At 38.1% G+C, this 20,557-nt stretch overlaps 1 protein-coding gene across 2 annotated transcripts in view; it reads left to right on the top strand.

Moving 5' to 3' along the window:
* Nucleotides 1-19,257, top strand: part of TANK (TRAF family member associated NFKB activator) — a 28,376-nt gene extending 9,119 nt beyond the window's left edge. For both annotated transcript variants that reach the window (XM_005485243.3, XM_005485242.4), the window contains 6 exons: nt 87-199; nt 7,576-7,755; nt 8,968-9,038; nt 11,094-11,212; nt 12,898-13,478; nt 17,775-19,257. In XM_005485243.3, coding sequence (XP_005485300.2) covers nt 87-199; nt 7,576-7,755; nt 8,968-9,038; nt 11,094-11,212; nt 12,898-13,478; nt 17,775-17,942 — 1,232 coding nt within the window. In that variant the 3' untranslated portion in view covers nt 17,943-19,257. The remainder of the gene's footprint in view (nt 1-86; nt 200-7,575; nt 7,756-8,967; nt 9,039-11,093; nt 11,213-12,897; nt 13,479-17,774) is intronic.
* Nucleotides 19,258-20,557: the final 1,300 nt, after the last annotated feature.

The following is a 20,557-nucleotide window of genomic DNA, read 5'->3' as shown; positions in this document are numbered from 1 at the left end:
GAGTCTAGCTTCTTTTAATTTTGCTTTTACTTAGAAGCTGACCGTGAAAAATGCAGCAATAGTCAGTGGCTTTTTTTTTCTTTAAGGCAATGCACATCCTTACATTCTGATGCATGAAGACATTGAAACATCCAACTTACCTTTCAGGCAGCTCTCTGAAAAACTGAATATAGCAAAGCAAAGAGAAAAACTCCTAAAGGTATGTCACCTGCAGTAAGTTCACTTTTGTGCTGTGAGAACCCAAAAGATAAGTGAGATATTTAGGGGAGCCTTTGAACAGAACAAGAAATACCATCACGTGCATTAATCCCGACCCTGGCAAAAAGAAGATAAGACACCACACATGAAGTGCATGAGCTTTGTGCTACTGCAGCCTGTTTAGGTGAACTAAGCATTATCTTTGGTCCTTCCCAGCGAAATCTCTGTTTGGCCATCAAGCTCTGTAGAACAGTTTTGACCATAAAGCAGGAGCTTAGTTGATTATTTTTTTCTTACCTTGCCAAAACCCATAAAAGGGCTTTTTCTTTCTTACAAGAGCATTTCACATTGCAAATGATCTCTGTGTTTTTGCAAGAAGTGGAGAATCTGCACTCCAAAAGTTGTGGAGTGGGAAGTGAACAATCCATTGCTTGGGAGATGCTGATTTGTTTGGGTTTTTTAAATAGCCAGTGTTAAGATGATGTCTTTTCTGCCTCTCCTCATTGAAGTAACGTAAAGATTTTCACTACAGCCTATTGAGTGTAACAGCAATGAGAATAAAGTAATTGCCCAGAATAGCTGGGAAATGCCTTGAATGGATTTAACATATTGAGAAAAGACAGTGACAGAAATTTACAAAGTGGCATTGTTCTTATTGTAAGTCATCTCACTGGTTTTTTTTGAGAGCTGTCTTGTAACATAAAGTCTCTTATTTTTGCATGTGAATCTCCATAGCAGAGACTTCCTAAGGGTCTTTAAAAGACCCTTGTGAGAAATCAGGCATTAAAATTAAAGAGTCAATTTCAGGATTTATTTCCTAAGCTACAAACAAATTAATTGTGATAAATTCACAGAAACACATTTTTTGTCAGAAATGCAATTCCATTAGACCCAAAAGTAATTTCATTGAATTACTGGTGCTTACTTAGCTATCCTGAAGGAATCTTATATGAGACCAAGCCTTTGCAAACATTTTAAACATACTGCCAGCAAATATTTCCATACACTCCTATTCTATTTAAAATAAAGTATTTTTATATTTTTTCTACATCAGAATCTGTAATTATAAGATGTCATTTCTTTCCTTGTCTTTGCACTTACTTGCATTAAAACACAGCTGAAGGGTTAATTCTTTGATGGAACATCTTTGCCTATTTTTGCAGTTTGCTGTCTTGAGCTGGATAAAAATTAGATCTTATGGTTGCACATGAAGACTGAGCAAGTCTAGTATTTCATAGTCTTCTTTCTGAATGCTTACTAAAGAACAATAGTTTTAAGCAACCTAGTCATATAATGAGTTAGGAATGAAAGGAAGCTGTGTTGCCTGCTCATCTTACAGGGAAATAATGTGATCTCTACAGGAGATTATAGGCAATGCATGAGAAGCTGAAATCATCATTTCTGGAGCTATTTTCCCAATGGAATGTAGGTTATTTTCTTTATCTGCATATTTGTTTTGTGTAGCCCATTGCTGCAGTTACCTCTCAGCAACAGGCATTTCATCTGGATTTTGCTTCTTCTATTCCATGAACAGAAATATTTCTGAAATACCTCCATGCAGAATGAACTTTATAAGTCTGTCTGCATGGTGGTGCATTTAAACCCAGGCACATTGCTATTCAAATAAGGTCTTTTTAGAGGGGATGTGTAGAGATTTAAACCCATGCAAAGCTGGGTTGACCCAGCCTATTCTCTGTTCCTGTTACTGGGAAAAAACATGGAGCTTGGGAAAGTATGTTTGACTGGACAAAGGCTGCCTTCTGCAGAGGCACATGGATATATTTGCACCATCCTTCCAATGCAAGGAGGACCCTAATGTTTGGCATTGTGTCTAGTAAACTTGCACTGATCTGGCAGGAATGACACAAAAATGTCCAGACAGCACAGCAGAGGCACACACACTTGTACTAGCTCTGGCTGTGTCTTGGCCATGCAGTTCATGGCTACGAGGGAAGATATACAGCAGTGTCTCTACACAAGCTATCTTTTGATTGAACAAAAAAAAAACCACAGTAAGCCAGTGGAATTCATGCTTCAAGGGAAAATTGGACAACTCTGTGGAAGAGACATCTGTTGAGAGTTAATAAATAGATGGAAACTATTACTAAGAAGATCTGGGAATTTATTAATGGATATATCATGAATGTCTCCTGTTTTCTTGTACTTTTTTTTCCTCAGATGTCATATTTTGACATCTTTTAAACTGAAAATCCACCATCCTGTCACTGACCCAGTATAGTTTTCTTGTGCATAATTCAATAAAGTATTGGCTTTTTCAGGTACTGAAATTTGGAAGTTTGAATATTCTATTTTGAAAGCCTGTATTTTTCTAATAATATTCTATCCACAGTCTGCTCTAAACCAAATAAATTATTCCTACAGCCATTGTCCTCTACACTGTCCTTGAAATTCAGAGTCTCTCCCATGGCAGAAGATGCTTGGGTTTATTGAAACCTTTTGAAACTGTCATTTGCTAAATCCAGTGGGATTTTTCAGTGGACTGTATTCTGTCCTGCTGTAAAGTCAATAGAAATCCTGAATTGATTGTAATAGGTGCATGATTAGAGCTTGAATTTCAGAGGTTTAAAATGAAGGAGGAGGACTATCTTTTCTTTGTTTTCTAGTAGGTGGCCATACATGTGTATTTTATATGCTGTTGTCAAGGTCTCTTGCCTGTGTGTCATAAAGCGCTTTGAGATTTTTTTTGTTCACATTTGTCTTCACTGAAAGAAGTGAGTGGCCAGATTGGCTTGGTGGTCAGTACCCAACTATATACATCATTACCAGAATTTTTCAGCCCTCTCCCCAAGAAGACCAAAGGTGCCTGTATTGCTGTCTAGTTTTGAGACCCTGGCTAAACTTTATTAAGTAGGAAGAACTGGGATCCAGCCACTGTCTCAGAGCCAAAACTGTGCAGTCAACCAAAAACCTTAGAGATGAGATGATGTCAAGCTTCTACTTTTTAGAACAGATATCAGAATCCTTGTGAACTTAATAAGACATGAAGCTAAAGTCAGCTCCTGTGACAAGAAAACATGCTTATGATCCCATGTTGCTGGTTCAAGAACCTCAGTATTAAACACTGTCTGGAATTGGTTTGTCTAAAGTTTCTTGTGCCATAAAAAGGAGGAAGAAACTGTGTGTCAAGGATGAATGATACAAATATCATACATTTCAAAACTCTTCATCCTACAATAAATGTTTAGCTCTTTTGTGCAGAACATAGGCAGAGGAATGGCAGACATATAGTAGCCATCTTTGTGTTCTAAATTATAGGGCTAAAATTACTTATGTAACCAAGAGCAGCTACTGCAGCAGTCTTGTGGAGTTCCATGTTCCAGTCCATACCAGCTTCATTAGTGTCACTTTGTTTCCTGTCTTTAATGCAAAGAAAGCTGGACTTGATTTTTTTGGTGGCTGATAATATTGTGCATGTAGCTGTTATTTGCTGCTGGTACGGTGTATGCAGCAGGATTAGGCCCGAATATAAGATATAAGAAATTCTGGTATTGAAAGCCTTTTCTCCTATTGCTTCATCTGTTTAATCTCTCTCTACCCAATAATAAAGAAGAGTTTGTGGGGAAACTGTTAAAAGTCACAGTTAATATTCCTTGAGACCATTTATAGTAGTCATCAGTTGAATAGTTCATCAGTTGAATTGTGTTTTTTCTTGAAACTACCTGACCATTCGTTTGTTTTAGGAAGCCACTGAAATAGACCATTATAGCACACTTCAGGGAAAAATAAAGGGACCTGCCTTTGCTGCAGTACAGTCTGGGGGCTGACTGGCTGCGGAGCAGCTCTGCTGGAAAAGGGCTGGGATCTTGTTAGACAGCAAGCTGAGCATGAGCCAGCAGCGTGTCCTGACAGAAAAGAAGGGCAACAGCTCCATGTGTTGTATTAACAGGAGCACAGCTAGCACACCCAGGGAAGTGAGTATCTCCCTCTAGTCAGTGTTCACTGAACTGCATCTGGAATAATACACTGGGCTTAGGGACCTCCAGTACAGAAAGAACATTGACAAACCACAGTGAGTTCAGCAGAAGCCTCACTGAGCTAGCTGGGGGCTGGAGTACGTATCCCATGAGAAGGTGCAAAATCTGCTCTTGTCCAACCTTTCCCCGAAGGTGGCTTTGGGGAAAGTGAACAGCATTCCAATACCTATATTCAGGGTATCAGGCAGATGGAGCCAGGCTCTTAATGGTGTTGTTGATGCCTAGAGAGGCTGCCTAGAACAGAGGCTAGACAGTGTTAAAGAGTAAAGTAGGTGTTTATTAAAAGGCCTTTAAAGGATACACCTTGGGCAGTCCAAGAGCCCGGCCGTGGCTCCACCCAAGATGGACTCCCACCACGAGTTTTCACAGTTTTATAAGTTTGGGTCCATTTGGGTTAATTGTCCAATTGCAGCTTCAGGTTATGAAGTCCCATCCTCCCAGATTGCTCTCCTCAATTTGCCATTGTTTACACTTTTTGGGCCTGAAGCTACAATGGTGTCCTTGGTTCTCAGGCTGGAAAAGGATTGTTTTGTCTAACAAAACTGTGAAGAGAACTTGCTAACACTTTATATGAAGTTCAGAGTTACATACTAATACAGTGCAAAATCTGGAAAATATGAAAGTTAAAACTTAAGGCATCAGTGCATGGCAGGAGGATAAGAGACAACGGGCAGATGAAACAGGAAAGGTTCAGACTGAACATAGCAGAAAACATTTCACCACAAGGACAGCCTGGCATGGGAAAAGTGCAGTCTTCATTCTTGAGAAATTCAAGGTTAAATTGAGTAACCTGATCAGATATTGCAACTGACCCTGATTTGATTAGAAGCTAGAGAATCCTGGAAGTCCCTTCCAATTTCAATTATCCTCTGATCCTATGAAGTCTCTGCAAAAGAAAAGATACTGATCGGTTCATAATATATACATGACCACTTTGCTGGTAGCTAATACCAGCATACTTAAAAGGCCTGTGTGACATATTTATAAAATTTATAAAGTTTATGAAGCTTATCAAGCATTAGTTTTTAATCTTCAGCCAGTTTAGAAGGGTTACCACATCATTGCAAACTGTCAGGCACAGTATTGGAAACTCTTAAGATCATCAAGCTATGAAGGGTTGTGTTATTGAAAGATCCCAAAAGGTGTAATTGCTTCTCCAGTGTTTTGCCTGGTATCCTGATGGTGCACAGGAATGATGATTTCCATCAGCATGTACTGATACGTCTTCACAGTAACATGGCTCTTCTCATGTGGCTTCCTTCCCTGCTTGTTTAAATCTTGTCCTCGCTTCCTGCAGATGTAGGAGAAATGGGCTAGAACTGCTGGCCATTTCTGCAGGGTCTCCAGTTATCTGAGGGCCTTTGAAAACCCACATGTGAATTAGAGCTGTAATAGTCTCAGAGAGATAAATTATGCTGTATCACAGGCTCAGTGAGTTATTTTACTGTCCTTAAGATACAGTTGTGTCTCAAGGGAAAGTACTATCTTTGATGAAAGCTTTTTCCTAGGTGTTTGGATTTCCAGCAAATTATGAAGAAAAACACAGGAGAAGCTGTATCTCTTTACTTTATGTTTAAATGGGAAATTGAATTTGACCTGTCAGAAATGCAAAGCATAGTAGAGTTAGGATTAAGGAGCTTTGCTGGGATTGAAACATGCCATTTTTAGACAATGTTTTGAAGTCGCTGACCAGAAGATGCTTAATCTGGATCTTTAAGATGCAACCCAAGTCTGGAGTTGCATTGAAGCTCTTACTGTAAAGACTGCATGGCTGTCTTTGTCTAGCAGGGTAGCCCCTACCCATCTGATCTCCAAATGCACAACCTCACCCTATGTAAGTTCCATTTGAAAATAAAACAAAAGAACTTGAAAAAGCACATAGTTGCTCCTTTCCTCTTCATCTTACCCTACCTGTATACAGACTATATTGTCATACATTCTTCTTTAAGAGTTAATCCTTTGGGCTTACTTCTCTTGCAGAGACAATCATGGGGCTTGGGGACACTTTCTGTGACACTTGATACAGTTCCCTAGATTGCATAAACTAACAACCATAAGGTTTTCATAGTAGCAATTTTTAACTGTTGGTCGTTTCTTGAAAATTTTTGCAATTACTATCTTCCAACACATTAAAAATTTTGTTTGTTATTTTCTTCTTTATTCCACAAAAATCCCACATAGTTAAAAGTTCCATGAATTCCTAGATGGATCATTGAAGTGGCAGCAGCCAGCACTTTTTATTCCACAAATCTTTATAGGACTGAAATATTTGCAATACAATCCTGGTTATACATAAAGATTGGAGGATGAGAGGCTGGAGAGCAGCCCTACAGAAAGAGACCTGCAGTTTGGGTTGCTGGCAAGTTGATAGGAGTCCACAGTGTCCCTTGGCAGCCAGAAGGGCCAGCTCTGTCCTGGGGGGCCATCAGGCACAGCATCGCCAGCCAGGCAAGGGGTGGGATTGTCCCACTCTGCTCTGCAATGCTGTAGCCCCACCTCGAGCACTGTTTGCATTTCTGGGTGCCACAAAAAGGACATCAAACTATTGGAGCATGTCCAGAGGAGGGTGACCAAGATGGTGAAAAGTTTTAAAGGCAAGAATTAGGAGGAGCAGCTGAGGTCACTTGTTTGTTGAGCCTGGACCTCATCGCAGTTGACTCCCTCAAGGGCAGCGGTGGACGGGGAGGTGCTGCTCTCCTCTCCTCTCCTCTCTGGTGAGCAGTGACAGGACATGAAGTCACATCAGGGGAAGCTCAGGCTGCACATTAGGAAAGGGTCCTTCACTGAGACCATTGCTGGTCACTGGAACAGGCTCTCCAGGGGAGATGTCATGGCACTGAGCCTCTCTGGACAATGCTCTAAGTTCTGTGGTTTAGGTTTAGGTAGTCCTGCGAGGAGCAGGGAGCTGGACTCAATGATCCTTATGGGTCCCTTCCAATTGGAGATAATCTAGGATTCTGTGATTGTGTGATTGTGTTCTTGGGTTTGCTCAATTTGCAGAATTATCAACATGTTCAAAATGGTATAAGATTGAAATTAATTAAATACTATTTTATGTATCATATATGCAAAATATTATACATAAAATGTGAATGTAAATAACATAGTAAGTGAATCAAGAAAGTATCTTGATTTTGTATAAACACGAATATGACTTTGAGAAAGATACAGTTGTTTTGAGTAATCACCTATGATGAGTTACAGCTATGTGTAGTGGTAGAAGATCTTCACTATCAATTGAAAATTATTAATGTAATAAACAAGACTGATCCTTACTTGTGATGCAAAACATACATTTAGCTTATTATAGACTGCTGAATAATGATATTCCACAAGCCTCAAATTCATTAATTGTACTGGTGTTTCTAAAATTATTTTTTAGGAACAGTTAGACAGTGAGAGCATGAAATTGAAGCAACTTGAGGACAAAAGCAATCAAAAGGAAAGGAAGCTTTTATCTATTATTTCCAATCAAGATGATAAAATAAGAAATCTGGAAAGCAAATTGCAAGAATTAAATGAAGCACAAAAGGGTATACAGAAGCCAACGTATAAAAGGGAGGTAAGATAAGAAACCAAGTAGAGATAAAATAAAGACAAACACTTGTAAATTATTACTGCTTTCAAACATGAAATGATTGGAATTCATACTAATTATTCTGATAAATTTATTTTAAATGCCATCATTCTATAATTACTAGGAAATTGTCAAATTATACAAAGCACATAGGGAACACCATTAAATACTTATTGGTTAGTTGGTATGTTAATTATTTTATGGTATGTATTGAAAATTATCATATTTGTCAAAACTCCAGATTAGCTCCCTATTTTTATTGCAGAATAGCATCCGTGCTATTCTGTCCTTGTGGGATAGCTAGAGTGCAGTCATTGATGTGAATCTAACCACGTATACACATATTAGCTGCCTAATTTAAAGTGAACACAGGTGAGCATAAGAGCGCAGCAACACAGAACTTGTGGCTATTAGACCTCCTTAGCATTGCTTAGTTTACTGTAGCAAGGACTTGTATCCTGTGTTGCTGGGTGTAAGGCAGCTCAAATGAATCTACAGGAGCTGCAGCTGCACTTCAGCCTTACAGGTAAGACATGGCTGTGGTTATAGGCAATGGATCAGCTTATACAGATTTCTGAGCTTACACATCTTTGAAATCAGCTGATTTGGCAGGCGTGCTCAAGTTCGTGTCTGACTTGGAGCACATATGAACTACTCAGGCCATCTGGTAATGTAGCTCTAGTGGAACTGCAGCTTAGTGACTGGTTAATATGAAAACTTCCCTTAATGCCTGGCAGATGTAAAACTATGTAATACTGGAGTGAACCACACGGTGGTAGTCAAAGTTAATAACTTATTTTAAAAACTGCTAGAACTCCTGACATATTAGCTTCCAATGTGTTCATTGAAATTTTCAGTGAATAAATTGATTTTTAAGAGGTAAAATAGCTTGGTAACAAGCTTATACAAAAGACTGAACCTTACCTTATACATGACTGAAAACTAATTACAATCAAGCAATATTCTTAGAACTAGTTCCGTTTCAAGGGAGTATGAGCAGAGAAATGCCACACTGAGTTAATAAGTTAACCTAAAAGGAACTAGGAATTTCACACAAACTGCTTTTGTCATTTTGACAATGCTTTGAGAGCTTTCAACAGGACTAGGTGAAGGACTCCATGACATTTTTATTCATATCAAGGTGAAGCGCAAAATTAATATGCTAACGTGCTCAATATTTTCATCTTTTACTTCAAGGTGAAAAGTAAGAAAGTTGTTCCAGATAAGCCTGAATTATCTCTAGGGATCTCTGGTATTTCACCTGAAAGGTAAATACTTCTGCAGCATTTTTCAAATTTGCTTTTGGCTTTTCTGCAATTGGGTAAGGCCAGCTATTGCCCTCTTTTCTGCACAGTGCATTAAGAAGTGGCTGGGCAGGGAGTAGGGAGGGGGCAGCATCCAAGGTCAAAGAGTTAATGCAGGAAGATAATAGAGCCAACAGCTATGTGGAAGCATAGCTGGGGCTTTACAAGTTTGGAGGGCTAAACTGGGAGGGAGGAAGATATCCACTAGGTTCAGCAGGAGGTTAAACTCCAGGAAACAGCGGTGGGTGTTAATGCTGGGGTTTGCATAAGCATTCACTGCCTTGCATTAACTCTTCGGGGCAGGAATGTACAGCCATTATGGATTAACTGATGGCAGCACAGCACAGAGCCTTATCTGCCAGGAAGCTTTATCTGTAAGCTGAAGGCAGCAAGCCCCTGCTATGACCAAGGCATCAAAAGCTGTAGATTTTCTCTTCTGCCAATGATTTCAGAAAAATATTGAACAAAGTCTTAGGTTTGTATTTTTCATAGGATGGCCAGTAATGCCAATTTTAACAACTTTGCTGCAGTCAAATATACGATTCTCTAAGATGAGATTCGGGGAGTTATTAAGGGAAAGTATCAATTTCTTGCTTTCTTTTTATTCTCTTGCCTAGGCATCTGCTTTTGACCACTCCCATACTTAGGCTAGGTGAACCACATGGATCTTTAGTCTGGCTCATTACTGTTTTTATGATAAGAAAGAGAGGAAATAAGACTGTAATGTGAGAAAGACTTGTCTTTTTGATTTATATCTAAAAAATTAAAAACTTTTACCTGTCTTCTGTCCCTCTGCTCTCAAATAGCTTCCTTACTTTACTGTTTTCTTGGAAGGAGGTATGTGACTGGTAAGATTGCTGGTAATCTTATAGATTAAGATTATAGTATCACAGATGTCTAGCAAATTAAGACTGCTTCATTTAATCATAGCTATATTTTAAAGTTCTGAATAGAACCTTTATTTTTTTTTTCTATTTCTTATTTATCAAAACTTCTGGAAAATTATCAGAATGTGTTAACAGTAATAATTTTAACTACTTCTGTACATCTTTTTTTCAAATGAGATACAAATAGACATTTGTGTCTTCAGAAAGAGAAACACAACAGAAGTAGGAACACAGTCAGATTGCTGTATGAATAAGCAATAAAAAAGCAATTCACTGGATTAAAGAAAAATCCCTTTTGAGATCTTTTGATGAAAAGATGCAAAAGAGAACACAACTTCACTTTTTCATCTTTGAAGTTCATTTTATAAAATCCATTATATTGTGTTTAAAAATATAAATTACTCAGCAAGTTTATCAAAATTCCACAGTGGAATTCTATGGAAGCATCAGTAACTAAATAACAGTGCCTTTGCAGAAATAAACTCACACCAGCATGAACTATTTTTACCATTCTCAGTGCAGATAACTAAATATCAGATTCCCATATGATACTCTGGAAAATATATGATACAATAAATGTCTCAGAATAAAAAGAAAAGTTATATCATATTGTATGAAACCAGAGGGCATGAGTTGACAAACTCCTCCCCAAAATGCCAGGTAGACAGAGAAGGAAAGAGCCATAACAAATGCTTGTGTGTTCCTTCTGCTGCAGTCTGGAGTGCACTGGCAATGACAGCAAACAATGTTCATAGTGGCAGCATCTTATTTTCTGTAAAACTGAGGTGGAAACAGTACCCTTGGGAAAGATAAACTCTTCCACAAAATACCTGAAAGACTAAAAGAACTGAAACGCTGGATTTTTGGGGGTGGTCCTTGCAGGGTCAGTTCCTGTGTTCAGATATATATGTGTATGATATGACTAAACAACTCTTTGACAACATTTCCTTTTCTTTTTTCTGCTTGCTTTTACTGAGGAGAACAAAAAATATGTATACATATGTTGAGGAACAAGATGTCCAAGAAAAGTAGCTTATACTATTGTTTTTCTCTCGTTTGTGGGTGTGACTAGATTAAAGGTCACAACAAGCTGAATTGGTTGACTCTTTAATTTACAATTTTGATCTTCTAGAGAGAATCTGGAGACTATTTTCCAGGACATGAAAGAAGAGTGTCATCGAATATGTGTGCTAGCCAGAGAACAAACAGACCAACTGAGTATATTTAAGATAAAGCCAGAACCTGAAACTGGTAATATCATACTTAAGCTCTTATTGTGATTCAACTGTTTGAAAGCTTTGCTTTATATTTGAAAATACTGCAAATTACACATACATAGAACTACTTCCACTGTTTACCATCTGCCTTTTTCAAGTCTGTTCACATGGTGCTCAGTATTTCACCAAGAAAACGCACCGCCAGTTTTGGCATTCTATGACGAATGCTCCAAATCACATGCTATAAAAGACAGTCATCACATCAATGGCTCTTGTAATTGTTTTGTCCCTTGGAGTGAGAGGCAGGCACTTACTACATGTGATATCCCATCATACTGTGTGAATGACAGCACTTGCTTGCTTTTAATTTAGCTGTCAGTTCAAAAGATGTCTGCTATGAATGCCTCTAGCCCCATATCTGTTAGAGGAAAACTGCAGGACTGAGGAGAGTCAGAGGACTTCGATTCTAGACTTCCTTGTGCAGACTTTTAAATACTCTTTTCTTATATGGGACAAGAGCTTAATCCAGTACTTCCTGAAGACATAGGGAAGGCTTGATTATTTTGAAACTGTGAGAGATCCCAAATGTCCAGTTCTGCTAATGCTTACCTTTAATACAATGTAAGCTATGGGTAATACAATGTAATACTATGGATATTCTCTACTAACTTTCCTTAATAGCAGGATCAGACTCAATATATTAAGTGATTTCAATAAACACCTGCCAAATGCACACAGCTGAAGCAAAAGGTGCTGATTTCAGCATTTGATTTTAATTTAGGTCATCCATTACTGAAGTTTTGTTACATGAAGCGTTAGCAGGTATCTCCTTGCTTCAAATTGCTCTGAACTGTATTGTGGTAGTCTGATTGTATGCTAATAATTTTATTATTTGGCGGTGGGAATTTTGGGGGAAGTGTGTTTGGCAACTTACTTTACAAGAATGGTTTTGATTCCCAACAAAGTGCCTAACTCAACTGTGTGATAATCCATACATGATGTAAGCATTATAGATAATAAAAGAAGTGCTTAAATCACCTATGTGTGAAGGTATACATGACAAAAGCTATATAGATTTAATGTTTGATTTGTTACTTCCATGTTCCACTGGCAGAAGGCTGCTGTACAATCAGTTTTTTACCTAAGTTACTCTCTGACCTGGTTAGGAGTAACCATTACCGTTTTTATTAATATAGTGCCAAAAATGAAGGGTGAATTCTCGAAACAAAGGGAAAACATGGTCCCATTTCTGAATAACTATTCAGTTTAAATATTTAACTAATTTGGAAACCAGTGGGAGTTGGGTACCTGAATACCTTCTAAAATCGTGCTCATGGTGCCTAGCATGTTCTTGGCACTGTGTGAAGTGGTTTGGGTTCCAGCTTCTATTTCTGCCAGAACACTTCAGTGAATATGCAAGTATGTGTTAAGAGTATGGGACAACATAATTTTCAATAAAATGAAAATGTTTATAGCCATGAATCAAAGAGAAATATAATTACTGGAAGGGAGTATTTCCTTCTATTTCTGTTCTGATAGTTTTTGTGTCAGAACTGATGTTTGTGAAAGAGAACTACAACTCAATCTGATGATTTTAAAGAGAAAATAAACAGTTAAAAAAGCAGGGAAGTAAGAAAAAAAATACATACACCAACACCACGTTTTTAATGACTATATTTCAACGGACTGTTAAATATTTTCTCCATTCTTTCTTCACAGAAATACAGTTTTCCATGCCGATACAGTGCACAGATAAAACTGATGAACAAGCAGAAGAGCTTTTTAAGCCTCGGGTTATAAAGGATATAAATAGAGGTGCATCATGCATCACATCTATCACACCAAGAGGAGTGGGCCAAGATGAGGACAACAACTCTGTAGAATCACTTTCTAAATTTAATGTCAAGTTTCCACCTACAGACAATGACTCTGCTTTCTTGCAGAGCACTCAGGAAAAACCAACAGTTCCTTGTGCTGGTATATCTGAAAACATGCTTCAAGATCATCATTTTAACCTGGAGCACAGAGACCGTGCTGTTAACCTCAGTAAATTGGAACCTAACTCATTTGAAGCTCATGGCATTGATCTCATGACCTCAGCTTTACAAAGTTTAACCACTGTTGACAAAACAAACCCCTCAGATCATGCAAAGATGCCCATAGAAAATATCTGTGACAAACCATGTTTAAAAACAACAGACAGTGGTTTCACATTTGTACCTAAGCACACAAACCAGGGTGTACCTGAAGTAATTTTTTCTTTAGAAGCTGCTGGAACAACTGTCAGAGGTCCTCATCAGGTATCTTTCTATAAATATTCTACATTTCAAAAAATTATAATGATTCAGACACATATTTTGCAAAGATCTTTGAGACTGGATTAATATATTCTCTAAGAAAGCTGATCAGTCTGTTTTTAAGACAATATCTCTCATCATTTCTTCTTCCTAATACTGCAGAATGTGTTCAAGATGCTTTCCCAGTGAAATATCAAGAATATAAGCAGACATAAGCACTGGATGTTTTTACAAATTTCAGTTCATCTAGATATTAATTCCTTCTATATCTATTTCAAAGCTGTTATTAATCCTAAATTGCCCCCTAGATTGCTTTCTTTCTACCCTTGATCTCAGTTGTATAGGGCACACATTTGTTTTAATTGTTTTTCATGTACAGCAGAGAATTGGAAAAATGAACCAATTAAAAAGCTAAACAGATAAATACTTCCACTATGAAAAAAAAGCTACTTTTTTCCTCAGTCTGAGGTATCAACAACATCCTATTCCTCTGCTCTAAGAAGCTTAAATTTTTGTCATTGTAGGAAGAAAACATAATTATTTTTTTGAATGAAGGAAAGATCACTAAAATACTTTATTATAGGTTTATGTATGTAATTTGGGCTTAAATTTCACTTACAGCCTGAAGTCCATGGGAGCTTCTGAAAACAAGGCCCAGTAGCTGTAATGCAGTAAAACATATTGGTGTGTTCTGACACTCGTGTCTCTGAATACTTTGCCTGTTTTGTGAAACATCCTGTCTCAGATGAAAGCTCGCAAAATTATGGAGCTTTATAGACTGATTTAATGTTTGTTTGGTTTTTTTATTTCTGTGGGTTTTCTGGTACCTTGTGAAAGGACAGATTTTCAAGAATAAGCAAGTAGTGATAATTTGGAATTCTGTGAGGGTGGAATTCACCTATTTTAACCATTTACATGGATGAAGTTTATGTTCTTTCCTAATGACAAGGTACATGCAGCAGAAGAGCTTTACCTCTCCATTTGGTCACTGCATGACTTGCAAAACCAGCATTTAGAAAGTGTTGTAGGCCATTGTAGCTTTACTGTTTTCTTCTACTAAAAATTTACCCAGTCTAGTTTAATTTTCTATTGCAAACCACTTTTTGAGTGAAAATTTTAAAGCGTTGAAAGATTGCTGCTATAAGCTTGATTTTTCAAAAGCTATTTTAAATATCTATTTGTAATGTAGGAGATCTCAATTCTTTACCAACTTATTAATTACAGTTTTTATTGTATTTTTCATTGAGGCCCCCGTTAAAGTTTTGACTAAGTTAAACATATTACCACATTTATTTTAGGGCTAGTAGAATTCCTGTGGAACTGCAAAGAATTCACTCCATTGCTTGTTACTATCCTCCTGTTTTGTATTCCCTCTACAGCCTGTTCTTTTACTAGTTAGTCTGTGTATTCATTTTTCAATAGATGGCACCCTGCATTGTACATTACAGCAAGTGAAACAGCTGGTATGTGGTTATAAATTGATAGGGGAGTCTGCAGCTTAAAAAAGTATAGAACAGTGGTTGAATAGCAGCAAGCCCTTGACCACTGGTATTTCTGCAAAATAAGGAAATTAATTTGGAGCCAGCATTTAAAATGTGAATGATCTGTTTTGTGGAGAAAAACGTACTAATGCTAGCACGCAGAGAAAAAGAAAGCTAATGGTGAACTGTTAAGTATTTGAAAGTCATATCTACAATAGCACTGCATTGATTAAAATGTTATTTCTTATTCAGAAGTTTGCTTAAAACAAGCCAGTATTGCTTGAGAATCCTTTAAATATACATATGTGTATATCAGTATATTTAAATATCCATCACCTTTATTCAGCTGCTTTCAAACTAGGTTTTAAATATTTTTCCCAATTAATTGGACTCAGCTCTAGAGGTTTTCTCTGACTGTAAGTTTTGCTAAAGATTTGGTCACAGATAATATATACGTAGATTAAAAGAGTACTTTTTTTTAAAGTTACTTGTATACATGCCCTTTTCACTGTGTTAACCTTAGCAAAATTTATGTATAAACTTGTTCTTAGTATTTTTACCACCTTTCTAGGGGGTGGTCATGCTGCTTACATCTTCTGTCATCCCTTCCAAAAATGAAGGAAAAGCCAGAAAGGAAAGAATTATATACCTCTTTTTTTTTCCTAGTGTAGATAAAACTTTCAAGTATTTACTACATATGTTAACTTATAAAATGGAAAACCCCATAAATGCAATAGATTTGGCAACAGCAAGTTCTTGGAACTGCTCTCAGTTGGTGTAATAAATTTAGCTCTTTCCTTCTATGTGGATACTAAATCTAAAAACTCAGTACTGTTTTCTTAGAATGTAACTTAAAAAAAAAAAACGTGACTGAAAAGAGCAGTAGATTAAAATAAACATGGATATTAGTGAACCTAGGATTTTACAGACTACATTTAGCTGAGACTTTCATATAGATGCACATGTTTATTGGTATTTGCAGTTTGAGGGAGTTGTTTCCACCAGAAATACTTCTAAGTCTGTTCATGATTTTAAAAGCAATTCAGTAGTCTATTAATTTCAATATTAATGTTTTTGAAATGGAATGTGTGTTTAAATAGATCTCTGTTCTGACAAGGATATTAAGCACAAGCTTAGCACTCAAGAAATGGAAGTTAAGTGCCTGCGTGTGTGGGTTGCTGGATGGGTACCTCCCCTTGTTATGTTTCCAAGATGCCAAATAGTTTTTACAATACTATTTTATCTTTTTTTCAAACAGGGCTTTACATCATATCAGAAACAAATAATTCTAAACACATTCATGGAGTGTGTTTAAGTGTGTTAACTTGTTTAAGTGTGTCAGTGTCTAGATAGATTTAATATGCAATTTACACCAACAACATACAATAAGTAGACTCTTTGAGCTGAAAAAAGTGGTGTGATTGCACTTAATTACTAATTAGTCAATTTAATTATATGGATTGCTGACCATAATGAAAGACAGTAAGTCTGCTATTGCTATGTGATAAGCTAAACACTGTTTAAATACAGAATGGGCCAGGAAATTGACTCCCAAGAAGTTCAGGGTGGTTTAAACAGAAGGTTTAACTGCTGTGAAAGTCAGCTTAGTTGTACAGTGGGTTGCTGTGGGAGAAATAAACAATAGATTCTAACTATTTGGCATGATAAAATTTAAAGAAGTGCTGAAAATTAAAAATCATGGGTATAAGTAGCATGAAATTTAAAACTTCTAAAGAAATTACTTTGTATTCTTCCTTGCCTTCCAACCCATGTATGAGTGAAAAAAAAGGAAAAAACTGAGCCAAAAAAAACCCTGTGGGCACACTCTCTTCTAAGTTCCATCCCCACATAGAGCTCACAGCAGCTTGCTGCCATTCTTTCTACTTCGTTCTCACCACAGGATGCATTTGGTTTTTATTTGACTCAAAACCTGATTGTCTTGGCCATATAATGTAACTATTAGATCTTGTGTTGCTAATACTAAAGTTATGAAACTAAAGTTTTAACTTTGAAGACTGATAGAAGACTTTTTGATTCCTAGTTGGTACGATTCAAAATAGTATAGACTTAGACTCTGGGCTTAAGTGCCTTGAATTCCAGTGTTGAATAAACAGACTTGCTGGCTTGAAACTAACTAGCTCAGGGACCAAGAGCAGTGCAGCTGCTGAACCAAATACAACGTAGTTTATATGGATAGAATGCATGGATAGATATTCAGAATGATTCCAGTGAGTTTGACACTGTCATGGCAGGAGGAATCCCAAACAAGATTGTTTGTGACACATTGATACTAAAAGGCAGCCAGAGCAAATAAGTACTTTAAGCCATGACATGGTAGTTATTTTGGAAGTAAACTGAAAACAAGTTATATGTGAATAAGAATGGAAATAAAATATGAATCATATTAACTCTGTAGAAGAAACATTTTATTCAAAGGTAAAAATGTATTTTCTCATTTCTGCTAAATGGCTATTGTGTACTATGACTTCTTCGGTAAAATACTGAAATGCAAAGTTAAAGAAAATCTTTAGTGTGTACCAGACTGATATTACAGACTTCTGCTGATAGCAATATAGCAATATTTATCGTTAATAGATATCAAGATATTTTTAAATATTTGCAAGGATAGTGTGTTTATAGAACTTTTTAAAAAAACAAAGTCTTATCTTGCTTTACTTAAATGAGAACTCTCTAGTTAACATCTCTGGCCAGGCAGGTGTAAAGGAATCCTAATTTAAAGAGGCAGATATTTTTTAATATAAATATAAACTACAGCATATTGTATACCTCAGCAATAATAATTTTCTGTTTCTTTTAGCCCATTTGGCAGCCTCAAGACAATGATTTGCTGGCACAAGCATATGCAGACTCTGAACTGAATCAGTGTGGAATATGTGAATTCTGTCGAGAAGTTTTCCCACCATCTCTAACATCTAAGGAAGATTTTCTTCGGCATCTCAATTCCCACTTTAAAGTACAGTCTTAATGTATGAGAATTCAATGGTTCACTGTTTTTGCATACATTTATACATTTTTTTATTCAATAGATATGATAAGAGTTTAAGAATTAAGACTTCTTGTAAAAAGAACTCATGACTGGAATTGTTTGTCAGATAAGCACATTTTTAGTTGTTTTTGACAAGGGAAAATGAAACTAAGTCACTCAGTACTGTAATTCACATTATTGCTTGTTATGCTTCACTATTAACTTTGAGAGTGATGTCAAACACTTTTTTTTCCCAATTAATCTTTGCCGGAATAGGCCTGAAGTTGTGACTATATTTATGAATATAGACTTGCAGGATTAATGCCTTAATCTGGCTGGCAAAAATTGGAGTAATGCAAGGATTTTTTTGACAATATCCAGTGATGTGATTATGTTCTCCCTGAAGTAAACAGGAAGAGAAATAGGCCTTCATTTTTCATTTATATTATATAATTTCCAAATAGTGAACCTCTTAATTCAGATTCCTGTAAAATTATCATTATAGCTGAATCCAGGTGTGCTAGAATTAGGATAGGCTTGTACACTAGTAACATAAATGAATGGTTGACTTTCCCAGATGAATTTTTTACTAAAGTAAGTAATCAAAAGTAACATATTAATGACCCTTTTGCCAAAATGCAGCAGTAATGATTTTATGAGTATCTGTTAGATGTTATAAAAAAATAATTATTATCTTGTTCATGTACCTTTATAGCATTAATAATTACTAAAAATGCTTTCAGGGAACAAGTATGAAGGATAGAAAAGGTTAAACTTTCCCCAAAACTAATAATACCGAAGATTATTTGCCTTCCCTTCTGGTCTGCTATGATGGATTGCCCAAGTCTGGTACAGACTAGAAAGGAAAGGGGAAAACTTAATCATCCAAATCTCAGTGAATTTATTTTTATACTGAATATAGTGGCTTTCTCAATGCAATTAAAATTTGTGTTTAGTTGAAACAGTGAAGTCTGATAAAGTTTGCACATTTTCTGGATTTACTGATATCAAATTTATAAATAGGGGTGTTGCCAAGTATTTTAAATTAATGATAAAGGGTGCTTGCTTTTTGCATTTGAACTGAATATAGAGTTTAGCCCTGATATTGATAATTAGCATTAATATTTTCATAGCAGCAAAGCACAACACCTTTTCTTTTTAAAGATTTGTTTGCAGGTGACAAATTTCTGGAAGAATTAACACCTGCGTAATTTTTAGAAATGGATTTTTCTGCAATTATTTTCTCTATTTTAAACATGTCGTGTTTGTGACGGGCTGTCAGCAGAGTGTACTGCAATAAACAGCAGTGTTCAGAGCACGTCTGCTCCGTGACCTGGAGGGAGCGTTTGTTACTCCTCGGAGCTCCGGGGCGGCCGGTGCGCAGCGCCGAGGAGGCGACGCTCGGCCGGGCCGCGCCGTGCGGGTGTGAAGCGCCTCCCCGGAGAGCGCGGCTGGGGGTGGTGCCCGGGAGAGGCGCAGGTTCCAGCCTCGGGAGGAGAGAGGGGATTCGCACATCTCCAGCCGGCCCGACACGCAGCACCGACCCGTGCTCTCAGCCGTGAAATTCGAGCTCAGAAGCTCGCGTTATTAAGGGATGCACGAACTGCGAATCACCTTTGAAGAAAATAAAGTCGTCTGTTTGTGCCCCCCGCCCCCACGCGTGGATGCGGTTCCCCAGGAGCCCTTGAGCTGGCAGAGCCGGGAGCCCTGCGCCGAGCCCGAGTCCCCGCGCGGGGACAAGGCTCTTTGTTGCTGGAGGCAGCCTGGGGCAGCGGGGAGGGCGGCAGGAGGTGGAGGGAACACGGCTGCCCAAAGTCTCGCCGACCGGCGGAACCCATCCATCTCCCACTGTGAGGGCTCCTGCCTAGTGCTGCGTTTTAGGAAGCTGTGTAATCCTGCGTGCGTAAAACTGTTGCTGCCTGAGGGCATCCAGATAGGCTCACCGATCAGACCACTGCGAGGAGCACTAGTTTAGTTTTTAAATAAACAATAAATAAATAAATAAATCTCACGCTAAGCAGTTGTGAGCGACTCGAAGTGGGAGGCGAGTGCGGTCCCTGAACAGGCCCCCCTTATACAGCTTTCCTGGAGGCGGCTGCTGCTGCCAGCAGGGACATCTGCTTTATTACACTCACCAGAGGAGGCTCAGTATTCCTCCCCTTCCCTCCCTCTTCCACACAAGCTCAACCCGGCAGAGTAGGCTGAATCCAAATGGGAAGTAGAATGTCATTAAAAATCATAAATATGGTGGAAGGAACTTAAGAGGACAAGAAGAGCAGCAAACACGTGCCAAGGTGTTCTACCGAATTCCAACTCCGCCAGGGCCAGCGGAGCGCTCGCCAGGGCAGCCCCGGGGCTGGAGCAGTTTCAGGGCTCCCGTACGAGTTCATTGTCACCCCGCCCCGCGCTGACGGTGCGCGACGCGTGAGCCCCCCGCGCTCACAGCAGCGCTCGCAGGGAAACAAACCGCTCCCGGCTCCTATCGGGAGCTCTCTGAGGGACACTGCGGCTGCCTCAGCCTGCTGCGAGGGCTCGGTGCCGGCGGCCGGCTAGAACACATGTAGCTCCTCTGTCTCTCCGGCTAACTCGACAGCTGCTCGTAGCTCCAGTAATTA

The sequence above is a fragment of the Zonotrichia albicollis genome, chromosome 10 (assembly GCF_047830755.1).
Source record: "Zonotrichia albicollis isolate bZonAlb1 chromosome 10, bZonAlb1.hap1, whole genome shotgun sequence".
NCBI classification, from domain to species: Eukaryota; Metazoa; Chordata; class Aves; order Passeriformes; family Passerellidae; genus Zonotrichia; species Zonotrichia albicollis.
This window is presented reverse-complemented; position numbering and strand designations above follow the sequence as displayed.